Source organism: Lactuca sativa, chromosome 5 (genome assembly GCF_002870075.4).
Source record: "Lactuca sativa cultivar Salinas chromosome 5, Lsat_Salinas_v11, whole genome shotgun sequence".
Classification (NCBI taxonomy): domain Eukaryota; kingdom Viridiplantae; phylum Streptophyta; class Magnoliopsida; order Asterales; family Asteraceae; genus Lactuca; species Lactuca sativa.
Window position 1 is genome coordinate 322672929 of NC_056627.2, and position 14626 is coordinate 322687554.

At 31.0% G+C, this 14626-nt stretch overlaps 1 protein-coding gene across 1 annotated transcript; it reads left to right on the forward strand.

Annotated features, from left to right (window-relative positions):
* Positions 1 to 455: 455 nt before the first annotated feature.
* LOC111889410 (F-box protein At2g26850) lies at positions 456 to 3497 on the forward strand. Its single transcript, XM_023885558.3, has 5 exons — positions 456 to 1267; positions 1563 to 1642; positions 1815 to 1987; positions 2188 to 2262; positions 3009 to 3497. Exons 1-5 carry the CDS (start codon positions 470 to 472, stop codon positions 3194 to 3196), a joined length of 1314 nt encoding a protein of 437 aa, XP_023741326.2. The 5' UTR covers positions 456 to 469; the 3' UTR covers positions 3197 to 3497.
* Positions 3498 to 14626: the final 11129 nt, after the last annotated feature.

The window sequence follows — 14626 nt, forward strand, 5'->3', positions numbered from 1 at the left end:
AAAATTACATTAATGAATTAGATATACATTTATTATTACATTTAAATATTATATGAAATTTAATAAAATAAAAAAAAATAAACTATAAAATGACACATGAATATAATTTAATATAAATTTACTATAAAATAACATGTGGCATAATGATAAATATGTCAAAAAAAAAATTTCATTTATCATGAAGGAATTTTACATATATTCAAATTTATTTTTATACTAGTATATGATTTAAAAAGACATTTTATTAAAACGTGACTTTATTAAAACGTGACGCCACAGTTTTGAACCAACCAAACTTTTTAGAACTTTGCAGATAACAAAACAATAAATTTAACAACAAAACAATAAATTTAACAAAGAAAAAATAAAAATATATCAATGTATCTAATAATACACAATTTTGTCTGTATGTAAAGAAGTAAATAAAAGGAAATGATGTGTCTCTTCGTTGTATGTCGTAAGATAAATAATGATCTGCCTTCTGCTGTGGTGTCATGTGACAATCCAGACTCCAGAGTGGTATATAAATTGCGTCTGCAATCTCATTCTCACCCAAATTCATTTGCACTCTCTGTTTTCTCCACTCAATTCCCCTTTCTTTCTCTCTCTTCTTTCTCTCGTTTTCAAAATGTTTTTCTTTCTGGTTTCTTGTTTCTGTTTAATTATTCTATCAAGGTTCTCCTTCCTCAAAACATTCCCATCTTGGAACTTCGAAGTGGGTTCTTATTCATTTCAATGTTTTTTTAAGCACCTGTTAAGAACAATCATGATTTCTCTCAGTCTCTGTCCTCTTGATCGAATGAAAAATAGTGTCATCAGTTCGAAAACAGAGACTTTAGAAAAGAATAAGAAGAAAGATGTTGTTTGCTTATCTGATCTGCCAGATTTGCCCTTGGAATGCATTCTTGAGAAGCTTTCTCCTGCCGGATTAACAAGTATGTCAGGGGTATCCAGGTCTTTTCGGGCTATGTGCACACAAGATCATCTCTGGGAGAGACACTTGAACCAGAAATGGGGTAAGATTTTGATGGGTGATTCTGTATATAAAGAATGGCAAGCCTACATTGACACCAAAAAGAAGCAAACCCTCTTGTCTTCATCAAAGGGAAAAGGGTATTTTCGGGTTTTCACTACTGGTTTCTGGTGGAAGAAAAATGTGAAATTGAACAACACCCGTATTTGTTTGCCTGTCGATTCGATCATGGCTTGGTATCTCTCACTTGAAACCGGAAACTTTTCTTTCCCTGCTCAAGTTTACAACAGAGAGGTAATTAATTCAGCCCAAAATTAAGCACTTTGACTTTTTCATGTCAAACATAGTACATCTAAAACGAAAAATTGACTTGGATTTCGTTCCAAATTTCCACATCATTCTTATTATACCACAATCACTTACTACAAACTTTCATTTACCATTTTACATTTCTCGAAAACCTTAAAACTTTACATCAATTTTGAATTTAAAAAACTAAGTAGTTGACCATGTCAACTCTAAAAGGTTCTTTGATCCAATTGTACATCGAAGGTTTCTGATATATACATGTATGATGTTTGAATTGCAGAATGGAAATGTTGGGTTTTTATTGTCTTGTTATGATGCAAAAGTTAGCTACGATTCCAACTCCGATAGTTTCAAGGCCAGGTAAAAGCTTCAATCTTTTGTTCGATTACGACCATGTTCTACAAAACCCAACTCAGATTATGCTTTTCTTTATTTCTAATTTGCAACGAAAGTGATGATATCCAATAAAACGATCTTCTTTATTTTAAATTTCTTGATATTCGTGAAGTTAATGGATTGTGGGGTTATGTAGATACTTGGCACACGGTAGGCCAACAACCGAGGAAAATATCAAATGGGAAAGGCTTAGATCGCCAGTAGTTGATTCATCACCATATGATCTTCATGTCTCTTCTTGTTTGACTGATTTACATCCAGGAGATCACTTTGAGATTCAATGGAGGAAATCGAAAGAGTTCCCTTATGGTTCGTTACAATTTCAATTACTTATATTTAAAATACTTTTCGAATAAACTATCATTTTCTATTTGACATCACTTCCTATAAGACATACATGATCTATCCATTCAGCACTTAATGTGAGGAAAATAAAGAAACATAGCTATGTTTGCTTTAGATGCTTGTACCCTTTGCTTAACCACTTGTACTTTGATTATGTATTGTAGGTTGGTGGTATGGTGTTGTTGGCCACTTAGAATCATGTGACGGAAACAAGCTTTATTGCCAATGTCATCGTAGTGGTGAGTCTTCCCACCTTTTGGCTTGTGGTCACAATTTTTCTTAATTTATATTTATTAAATTAAGTTAATAAAAAATATAAATTCTTGTTCATATAGTTTGATTCATAGTATTTACCTCATGGTAAAAAAAAAAAATCACCTAGGTTATAGTTTTGGTGCACCTTCTAGGTCTTTTTAGGATACGTCACGCATTGGTGGTGGTCCAAAAATATGATGTGCTTTTCAAGAAATTTATAATTAAGGATAAATATTATATTATTATAGTATGAATGTGGTGCTCCTCCTTTTTTTTGTCACCAACAATTATATGCACATTAGATTCTTACTTTAACATAGAAAAGCCATTAGACTAGGAGTGTATTTAATTGTTTATGATTAACGGGTACACTTTTATCCTATTTCGACCACCTTTTTATCGTTAAAATTGTCCAATAAACGCAGTTATGTTCCTTTAATTACAACACAATGAAAAGGTAAAAACTATCATGATATTGTTGTACCAAATAATGGAACAAGTGTCTTTGAAAGTTGACCAAATTCATTTGAATTCAAAAAGATTGAGCTTCAAGTAAGTTTTAGGTGACCAATATAGATAGTTTCCAACGAAAAAAAAAATGGAAAAAGACGGAGTCAACAACAGAAAAAACCGTTTCACCTAAATCACAACAAGATGATTTCTTCTATATTGTGTTTACTTGTTATAACATAAAATAATATTTATATGGAAATTCATTGAATTCCTATAGACACAGTGATGTTGGAGTTCAAACAGTATGGCTTGGGATCAAGATGGAGGGAAGTGGTGATAGATAGAAAGGATCATCGTGAAGTAGGCAATGAAGAAGATGGATTTTATGCAGGAATCAGAAAGCTTTACAATGATCATGAGATCTTGGTCTGGAAAGCCCTTTGGCCCACTAAGCCATTGGAATGAATAACTTGAGTTAACTGTTAAGAACTTATTGTAAATAGAATCATGTTTAGGAAGAGATTCTAGAGTTAGTAGGTTGTAAAATTGTAATGTAAGAGATGAATTTGGCATCAGTTTTTGTTAGTTGATGCAGAAATATATGTATGAGATAAAGATGGTGCCATTGTACAAAAGGGTTAGGGCTAAAGGATATATAGGTGCATAAGAATCATGTTAACTAGCTTAAGTTCTCAAGTTTATAGTTCACTTAGGTTTAACGATTTATAAGAATAATAAATTTTATCCTACGAACATATTTAGTCGACTTGAGTTTTTTTTTTTCTTTTTTCTTTTGACCATTATTTTATTTTTTTATGGAGAATTTCATATATGCCCTTAAATATCAAATTATTATATTTGTTAACCGTTTAGAAACCTTTAAAATATCATATTTATCCAAAAAAAATTTAACATGTTTTTAATATTTTATAATCATTAATAATAATTAAAAATTTTAACTATATTATTCATACGTATATAATAATAAAACTACTTTTAAATTGTTGGAAAGTCAGTCTTTTGACAAACAAAACGTTTCATCGCCAATCCTTTTCATGGAATGTGCATTGATTGCTTAGTTTTTGTTGTTAAATATTGTCATGTTGTAGATAAATGATCTTTTAGATGTTCTCATTAATATTTTGATATTTAAAAATGTCATATGTAATATTTTAAAAAGACATAAGATATTTTAAAATTTTATAAAAAGTAATATGATATTTAGAAATTAAGTTGAACAAATATTATATTTTGATGTTTAATAAGGATATATATATATATATATATATATATATATATATATATATATATATATATATATATATATATATATATATATATATATATATATATATATATATATATATATATATATATATATATATATATATATATGAAATCATCCACAATATTACATACATTTAATCATATATGTATTTTTTAAAATATAAGTTTAATGGGTCAGATGTATATCTTCATATAAAAACATAAGTTAATAACTTTTGATTCATGGTATTGTTTTTTTTGGAAAAAATTAAAATGTGTAAAGGGCTTTTTTTATACATCCAATCTTTTTTAATATACACCCCTATATTTGAATTATTTTTTCATTACCCTAAAAATATCTTGTAATTAATATGAAAGCCTCCGCTTGTTTGCCAAACATCTAAGGGTATATTCAGCACGAAATGTGTGGGAGCGTTTTACAGTTTCTAGCTTATAGTGTCTGATAAAACGCGTCGTTTTGAACAGAAAACATTGTTTGACACTACAAACTTCTAGCGTTTAGTTTAAACAAAACGCTCTAAATCCAAATAAGTAGCGTTTAACAAAAAATTACAAGCTACAAGTTACTCGCTACCAACTAATTTTTCCGAAAACGACCTAAATCATATTGAACCATTCTGTCATTTATTTCTTTAATAATTGCATTTATTAATTTTAATTTTTTTATTAAATATTTTAATATTATGACTATACATATATATATATATATATATATATATATATATATATATATATATATATATATATATATATATATATAGAGAGAGAGAGAGAGAGAGAGTAAGTTCATTTGACAAAAAGAAACGTTTGAGAATGACGAAATCATTCTCAACCACTGATTTTTTTTGTCGCAAAAACCTTTATCGTACTGGCAGAAATGGGAAAGGAATACACCAGCGTTTTCCAACAAAACATGTTTTCTTAAACTATGTTAATCATTACTTTAATATATAAAAAAACAAAGTTTTTTTTTAAGGAGCTATTTTTATCGAAAAATAATTTTAAATATATCAAAATTTATAATATTATATTATCTATAAATAGTTTTAAGATAAAACAAGAATTTTAATTCTTTATAGTTTCAGCTCGTTATTCATAAGTGAATAAAAATATATCAGATTTTTATTACAGTACATTCGTTATTCAATTATGAATAAAAAGTATGATTAATTTTTTTAAAGTTTAAGTGTCATTCATATATAAACATAATATATAATAAACTCTTTGCAGTTTACATCAACTCTCGTCACATAGTATATTCACATATGAATTAAACGTGTATTAGCTTTCCTCACAAGTTATATTCATATATGAAGAACACATTTATCATAATTTTGTTAGAGTTCTTTTGTTATTCATATATAAATAAGTAGCAAGATACAATGATCAAAGTATGAAATTGGGGTAATACATCTTAGTATTATACTGTGAATTGATTGTATTAAGCTGTGAGTTGATTGTATTTAAGCTATAAATTGATTGTATTAAGCTGTGAATTTTTTTATGAATTCTTAGTTTGCTTTTAAAATATGATATGAAAGAAACGTTATCTACAAATACCATTTTATTTAATTTTGAATAAAGTGTATAAAATTTAAATTGTGAATGTAAATAAACTTTGAAAGAGGCACTAGCCTGTAAATCTGATGGTATAAATGTGAGTTTTAAGTTGAGATTTTGATTATGGATGTATAATTTTTATGCATTAAACAGTGAATTTGTTATATTAAGTTGTGAATTTTGTGTAGTAAACTGTGAATTGACCGTATTAAGCTGTAAATTTTTAATGAATTGTGTGTTAAAATATGAATGATTTATGTATGAATGTTTGTATTAATTTTCTTATGGATATATTTATTTTTTGTATTGTTTAAATTGGTAGGAATGTATTAGTTTTCATAATTATATTGTATTAAACTCTGAATTAATGAATTTAGTGGTGTATTAAACTCTGAATATAATATTTAAATTGTAAATCCATGATTTTTATATAGATATTGTTTTCAAGGAAAGATGGTTGCGAAGGTGGCACGGGTGGTTGATGGCAATGTTGGTGGTAGAGTTTGGGTTTGATTTCTCTGAATATATGAGTTAGTGTATAATGGATTGTATTCACTATTTTATGTATGGAACCGAGTCGATAATGTATTGTGTATTTTATATAGTATATGTTAAAATATGAATGAATGTATGCATGAAAATAGTAAACTGCGAATTATTGAACTAAAATTGTTTATTAAACTATGAATATATTTCGAACTGTGAATATGTCTTATAAAATATACATTTTTCAAAGAGATCTACAATTTAAAAAAAATAGAAATTTGAATTTGTTAAGGCATAATACTATTTTTTTTGCTTAAACTTTATATATTTGGCTACACAAGTTGATAAATGTCATTTTATGCATCTTTGAGGGTAGATTTTATTAGAATTTAGCATCATATTTTGTACATTTTTATGTCATTATTTTAAATAATGTTTAGTTCATGTCTTTAATCAGAATTCCCGTACTGCTAGCATTTTTGTGTCATTTTCAGATATTTCGAGTGGAGTAGTATTTTGGGAGCAGCTAGATGCATATTTGGAGCCTAAATGGAGTTGAAACTAAATAATGATGCTAAGGAATAACATAGAGTGCTTAAATCAAAGAATTGTGTCCGACACGAGCCAGAAACTCAAATCTGCGATCGCGTTTTCTGTATCTACGATTGCATAAATGCATCGAAGTTTTCCAAGGTCGAAATAAGTCATCTGAAGAGAAAAAAAGTAAAATCTGTGATCACATATATCATTTATACGATCACATTTTTGTGAAGTGTCTCCCAAAACTTCAAAACTAGCATCGTACTTCATTTAAGGGCAATTCTGGAAAAAAAATCATGATTTCTTCCATCGCATAACCCTTTTCTGTGATCGCATTTTTCGATTAATTTCTCTGGAATTTTTTGTCTTGAGTATAAATATGACCCTCATAATCAGATTCAAAGGTTGGACGGTTCCATATGACGGAAAAGACTTCTAAAGGCGATTTCTGATACCTTTCAGCGATTTCTAAGGATCTGAAGGTTGTGAATCATCTCATATACTTTGTTTAGAAGGTTATTCAGTTCGTTTTTCATTTTACTAGTTTAGATTCGTTTTTAGCCATGCCTGACTATGCATTAGACTAGCACTTTTCATGTGATTAGATATTAGATCTGGTTTTCTTTTTGTGTTTCTATTTAGATTTTTCAGTTTTGAGCTTAATGAACGTTTGATTTTTAATTATTGTTAGTCTGATCACCTAGCTAGGGTTTTATCATTCTAGTTAATTAGTTAATAGAATCTCTAATTGTTCTTGTCAACTGGTAGTTAGTAACAAGTCTCAAATTATTTTTGTGTTTGGGATTTAACTTTGATATAAACTAAAAATATCATATCTTTATGCTTCCGAGCTTGTGAAAAGTATTGGGTATTGCTAGGAATTTTACACAGATCATAAAGCTGCTTTTCTGATTTAATAAGAGCTTGTTTAATTGAACAGTAAAAAGTTTTGTTTTGGTTAACTAATTAGGTAAAATAGATTATACTAGCGATTGTTAGTTTTTCTCAGTACCGACTTAGATAGAACACATTCTGAATAACCAGATCTGGTATGATTGCATGATTAGGAAAGTCGTAGTAGAACTGAAATGATTTTTATTACCGAGTTTCATTTAGTTTATTTTTACAGCAATTTTTAGTTTTTAGTTTAATTCAAAACCCCCCTTTTATAATTCATGTTTTATTGATTAGAATGCACTTGACGCAAAAAGACATTGACTGTTAGACTGTGTCCCTGAGGATTCGACCCTGCTTCCCTGTGCTATATTATTAATACAACCAATAGTGAAATTTTATTTGTTTAATATGCCCACGACAATGTGTTAAAACAAGTGAAAAAGTATGTGTTCAAAATTATTATCAGAGAAATGGGAGTTATAATATTTTTTCTATTAATTTATACATACAACCAGAAAAATGCCACTAACTTTGTTGTTAATCCGACGGTGATCCAACGACATTCCGAAGACAAGTGGAAACTATTTGTAAACTAGGGAAGGGGAGAGTTTGTTTCATGTAATATTAATGTTTGATTTGTCCATAATACCCTTAATGGAAAAATTAAAAAAAAATTGTTCCTAGAGTTCTAACCTTTTTATGTTCTCATTTGAACCCTTCCACACACACACACACATACATACATATATATATATATATATATATATATATATATATATATATATATATAATGTAACATCCAGATTCTTTGAGGTATTTAAATTTAATGTATTTTGGATTTTGGGCGGGACCACGCCGTGGTGAGGAAATCCCACGACGTGGTGATGCTCGATGTATCGCGGATTTTAAATGTCTGCCATGACATGGCAGCCTATGGCCACGACATGATAGCTATTTAATGATAAACCTTAATATTCGGAGTTTGCGCCCCTATTTTAGGAAATGTGATGGCTAGTGTTGCTCACCCTTAGCCTCCATCACAACCTCTTAGCCTCTAAGCAAACCTTAACCTCTATTTGTTCTCTCTAATCCTTTCGTGTTAATTTTGGGGATTAGAAGAAGAATAAGAAGGTTTCATTTGGACTTGGATTCAATAAGCAACTCTTTCATCATCTTGTTGTGCATCTTTTGGACTCTTGTAAGTCCCCAAGTTCCATACTTTTCGGTTTATTGTGCATAGATCTAGGTTTCTATGCCTTATTCTTCATATTAGGACACATTGGAGTGTTGCGATTCCATAAAGTTGCCAACTTTATGGATCCCTAGAGTCCTTTTGTGGTTAGGAGTGTTGGATATGGAGTTTTATAAAGTTTTAAACTCTTGCATGAGATCATGGACCCTTTTTACTCTATTTAACCTAGCTTGAGCTCAAGACATGCATCTATATAAAGCAATTATTTTTATGGTTCATTGGATGGGAGAATGCCTTCTTGGAAGATTGAATGGTTGTTTTTATGGATTAAGACATTATTGGATTAAGCTACTTTGAATAGTCCCCACGATGTGGCGAAGGGTCACCATGATGTGGCAGATGTTGGCCTTGCGACTGTTTTATCTTGTAGTCCCCACGGCGTGGCTAGAGACTAGCCACAACATGGTGACTGACTAAGATTACTTTTGACGAAGTTTGACCTAAGGGTATTTTGGTTATTTTGAGCAATAGTTTGAGACTAGGTCACTATTTGTTGTATAGGTGATTTGCAGAGTTGGTATCCGGATCCGTGTTGTGTTCAACTATATTTTCAGGCTGAGTGGTGAGTTTCTCACTGTACTTGTGGGTCGAAGGCACCAATGTCGGCCCACTAGGTTATATATCATGGTATATAGGATGTTATTATGTGCTAGTGATTTGTAGATTTGTATGTTAGTCAATTGACTTGTTATATGATTATTTGTTTGATGGATGTATTATGTTAAGTATATGTCGACATAGTATGGTTGGGTTGAGGCAATACTACTCTGTGCGGAAACCAACAAACTCGAAAGCAATCCATACATAAGCTGTGGGCCAAGAAGGCAAGCTAGACTTATTTTGTAGGCTTGGAAGCAATCCAGACATGAGTTATGGGCTAGGTAGGCAAGCCATACTTATGTTGTGGAGTTGGGAGGAATCCGGACATGAGTTGTGGGCCAAGAAGGCAATCCAGACTCATGTGGTGGGCTCAAGGGTAATCTAGCCTAATGGATGTGGAACCAATATGCATGTTGTTATATGTTTGTGTGGTGGTATTTTGGGGGACTCACTAAGATTTGGCATACAGTTTAAGTTTCATGTTTTAGGTACTTCAAATGAGTGGGGGAAAGAAAAGGCATGATCGTACACATCCTTCAATGACATGTTTGGAGATGTTATGATACATTGATTTTGGAACATTTTTATTTGATCATGGGTTTTTATAACTTGAGTTTGTTTGAAAACAATGATTTATCCTCAATTTTAAAATGAAAATTTGTATTGTTATTTTGGGATGTTACAAGTTGGTATCAGAGCCCTGGTTTGAGAGAATCAAATGAGCATTCGTGTAAATCCAGACTCAAACTAAGGATTTGTAAAAAATTTCAAAACTGTTTTCAAAAGGAACCAAGGAAGGATGAGATGTGTACGATTAGGTAGGGCAAGAAAAGTATACCCCAATATGCAAAACTATTACATGTTATGATGTTTATGATAGAACTGCATGCTAATGATAAGCTAGGGACCTTCATGAATTGCATGATAAAATTGACTGATGTACGATGCATGATAACCTAGGAGGACTTCAGATATGTTAGATGAAACTGACATCATTACTGTAGTTACTTAGTGTGTGCATCATACTTGTACATAACTAAGATTATATAGCTTGAAAATGTTTGGTTTAGCCTTATATATTGTTCTTTGTTTGGTTGTGGGCTTAAGGTAGAATCAATTATTCGACCATCTACGGAATCCAGTGTTATGTATGGTTAGCATACACGAGCGATTACAGGGTTGGTGTAAGTTTCATGAGTGAGTATGTGAGCAACCAGTCGTGTGGGGAGTGATTAGCCACTCTTAAGAGAGTGAGTATAGAATGTATGCGTACCCTAGTTGTGAATTGTATTCGGGTAGTTTATGGTGATCCATTGAGACAAATACGTGTAGGTGTGGAAAGTAGTATGGGGACGTACTACTGAAAGCACAGGACTCATATACATAACAAGGAAGTCACAAACCCCAAGGGTTTAGCCTCTTTGTGATGATTGTATAGTATGAATGGTGACATTTTCTAACACATTTATTGGTTCATTTTCAGTATGGTGTTCATAAGAGGATCTGGTTCTGGATATGGAGCGGGTGGCTAGGATAGGTCAGGGTTGACTAATTATTAGATCTGCGAGTTGATCGCCACCAAGGTGGCTACTGTTGCCAAGGGTTCTATTCTAGAGTTGTTTGGGTCTATCAAGTCCGCTATGATTGAGCTATTCGATGATCGCTGCCCTCACCGAGGTTGTTGCTGTTGCAGCTATCGTGATTGTTGTTGCTGCGGGGATTCGGGGGGGGGGGGGGAGATTATTCCAATATCGGGACTTCGAGAACATGAAGCCCTCGTAGCTTGATGGGGTTCAAGGACCCGATTGTGGCAATGAGATATTTGTCTGATGTAGAGAGTTGTTTCATCACATGCTCTTGCCCGGATGACCAGAAGATCAAGTGCGCCCTAAACCTTCTTCGGTTAGGGGCGAAGGATTGGCGGAGATTGGTGACTGGTTCGTATACTCCTGAGTAGAGGGTTGTTGTTACTTGGGAGCAGTTCTCAGAGATGTTCCGTACAAGGTATGTTCCCCTGGTGGAGAGGGAGAGGTTGGCTCAGGAGTACTTGGACTTGATGCAGAAAACTGAGATGATGGCGGAGATCACCAAGATGTTCATGGAAAGGGATCTTGTTTTTCCCTGAGTTTGCTGCTTCGGAGCAGGCTCATATGACTCGGTACTTGATGCAGAGGCGATCATAGAGATCACCAAGATGTTCACAGAGAGTGATCTTTTTTTCCCTAAGTTTGCTGCTTCAGAGCAGGCTCATATAACTCGGTACTTGAGCATGCTCAAGACAGTATTCGACAGTTTGTGTCTACCCAAAGTTATGGTTAAAAGATCTAGTATGCTCAAGGCTCATATTAAAGTGATATTGCTAATTAACATATGATACTAATGGGTCACACTAATAACAACTTGATATAATTGATTATTTATTAGAAATTGATTTTAATAAATATTCAATAAACTCTTAATTTTAGTTATAAATTATTTATTTCTAGGAAATAATAATTTTAATTAGCAAGTAACATTATGTAATTCATAAGGTATGAACTAATAAGTAATGCACAACATTTTGGACTAGATAAATTCTTTTGTCTTTTACCAAAAAGTTAAAGTTTACATTTTATAAACTTGGTTTATAAAATATAAAATCTTTTTGTCTTCTTTTGCCTTTCTTATTTTCTAAAACTGGGAGACAAAAGATGGAGTGGTCTTTTGACTAGTTTATTCAAAAGAAGAGCATGATCTTATACTTATTTAATGTAAAGTAATGAGAAGCATGGGGAACCATCTAGCTAGTAGGTGCATGGGTGTTTAATGGTTAAAGACTCATGAGTATCGTGTATGCTATATACATGAGTGTGAGGCTTTCATTCTCATTTCTTAACATATACACAAAATCGTAACATGCTTATGCATGTATACTCTCTCTCTCATTCATCCTTTCTTGAAGATTACTTGCTTATTCTTATGCTCTCTTGAATTTCATATTGGTTATGAACTTCAAGCTTAAAAGATTAAGAGTTTTATACAAAAGAACTATCATTCTACATCAAGTTTATTCATTGTTGGTGTCTCTTAAGTTCATCATTTTTTGTCAACTTCCAAGCCTCCCAAGAGGATCCAAAGAACTACAAAGGTTATTATTTTTTATTCTTTTTCTTCTTTGCTTGGTGTTTATTTAATTTCCAGACTTTGCAAGATGATCCTTGGTAGCTTTGGTTTGTTTATGTTGTTCAAAAAATGAGCAAGTCTTCAGTTGCTAAAAATCATGTTTTGAAACTAGTTTTTGAATAAAAACCCAACAATTGGTATCAAGAGTCACCTTGCAAGTTTGGTTAGATTTTGGAAAATATGGATAACTTGGTTTTTTTTATAAAAACAAGTTCATACATATTTCTATGATAACTTGATAATTGTTATTTTTTATGTGACAAAAGTTTCATGCATCTTTTTTCATTTAAAGTTGTCTTAGAAAAACAAAGGTTGTTTAATGTGTATGTTGATATGTATGATGTGCATAAACTAGCCAAGTACCAATGTGTTTGTTGTGTTGGTTTTTTTGTAAAATGGTTTTAATAATTTATTTTATTCATATGGTATGTAATACATTAAATAGGTTAGTTTTCTTGGTTTATTTTTGTAAATAATAGATTAGTTGTTAGAAATACTTTATTTGTGCAAAAATGTAACAAGAAATGAAGTTGGAGCCATTTTCTGAAGACAAGAAGGCAATTTTCAAGTTTAACGAAATGCTGAAAGTTAGTGACAGTTTCTGAAAAGTGTCACTAATGATGTTTACAAATGGTTGTTAGACTTTTAGTAACAGTTGTTGAAATATTGTTTTCAATAAGCCTTTCCAATCTTTTGCAAGCAAATGATGTTTTCTCAAGTGGGAGCTTCTAGAACAACATTACAAGAAGATTTTTTGGTCCCTTAAAATGTCCATTTAGGAATGGACTTGACATTTTTTGTGTTGGCTCACAAAAAATGTCATTAGTTGGTGATGTTTATGCACATATATTTTTATGTATGTTTGCGTTGTTTATTTTATTCAATTATTATGTGTGGTTGATAAATTAGTTTTTGACATGCTAAAATAATTTCAGAAAAAAATAAACATCATATGGAGTTTGGTTTTCAAAATTTATAATGTGGACGTAAGATGTAACAAGTTATTGTTTTTAAAATAAAATTCGGTTTTATAAAAACATTAATAACGTCAAATTTTGAAATACTCAAATATTAATTTTAAAATTGTGATTTTTATAATTTATACAAACTCCAAATATATATAAGTAATAAAAAGAGATTTTATTAAAGATATAAAAAGTTCAAATGCACTCAAAATTAATATCAGATATTAAAATTGACTTGCATCAAATTATATAAAAACTAGCTTTTTATATAGAACTTTTAAAGGTGAATTTATTTTGAAAATTGGTATCATGGTTTTTTAAATGCATGTAATAACCATGATATCATATGTTTTTAAAACTAGAATTATAAAACATATAAGAGACCCTTTTTACATACCTAAAATCTATGCAATCCTTTTTGAATAGCACTCACACATCTCTTGTATGCACTAGTGGGATAAAGGATACTTAACCACTTGGTGTTATATTTTGATGGTCGGGGGTGTATTCGTGATTTCTATAACCAAGTTATAGGCCGATTACACAAGTTTTTCAAATTGGATGATTTGATCAGAAATCTTTTGTGATAAAGGATACATAAGCAAGAGAGTTCCAAGGCATAGATGAGATCAAACATATCTAATTAAATTTTTTATTAGCGATCCCATAAATCTAGGAATTATATATATAGTAAGATAAAATTGATAATCAATATCTAACGGGTTGAATTCAAGTTGATGGGATAAAGGATACCTAACCATTTATTTGTTTTGCAACTTGGATCCTAGAATTTGATAATTATTGTTTTTGGAAATTAAAAGGGTATTAATCATTAAAGAGTTTAACTACTAAAAATATTAAATGAATTTTGTTAAAATTTTGTAGTTAAATAATCCATTCTCATTACCATGAATTTTCATTTTTCTTTAATGGCTTAATGAAACAATAACATTCACTAGATACAACATTCACTAGGCACTTAAAGGTCCTAGTCCAAAACTATTTGCTTTGAGTAATAAACTTGAACATGATACCTAGTAAAGGCATCATTGTTAGGGGTGTCAAAAAACCCGAACCCGATTAACCCGACCCGACCCTAACCCGAATAACATAATTAGGGTTGGGTTCAATAGGGTTAGAATTCCA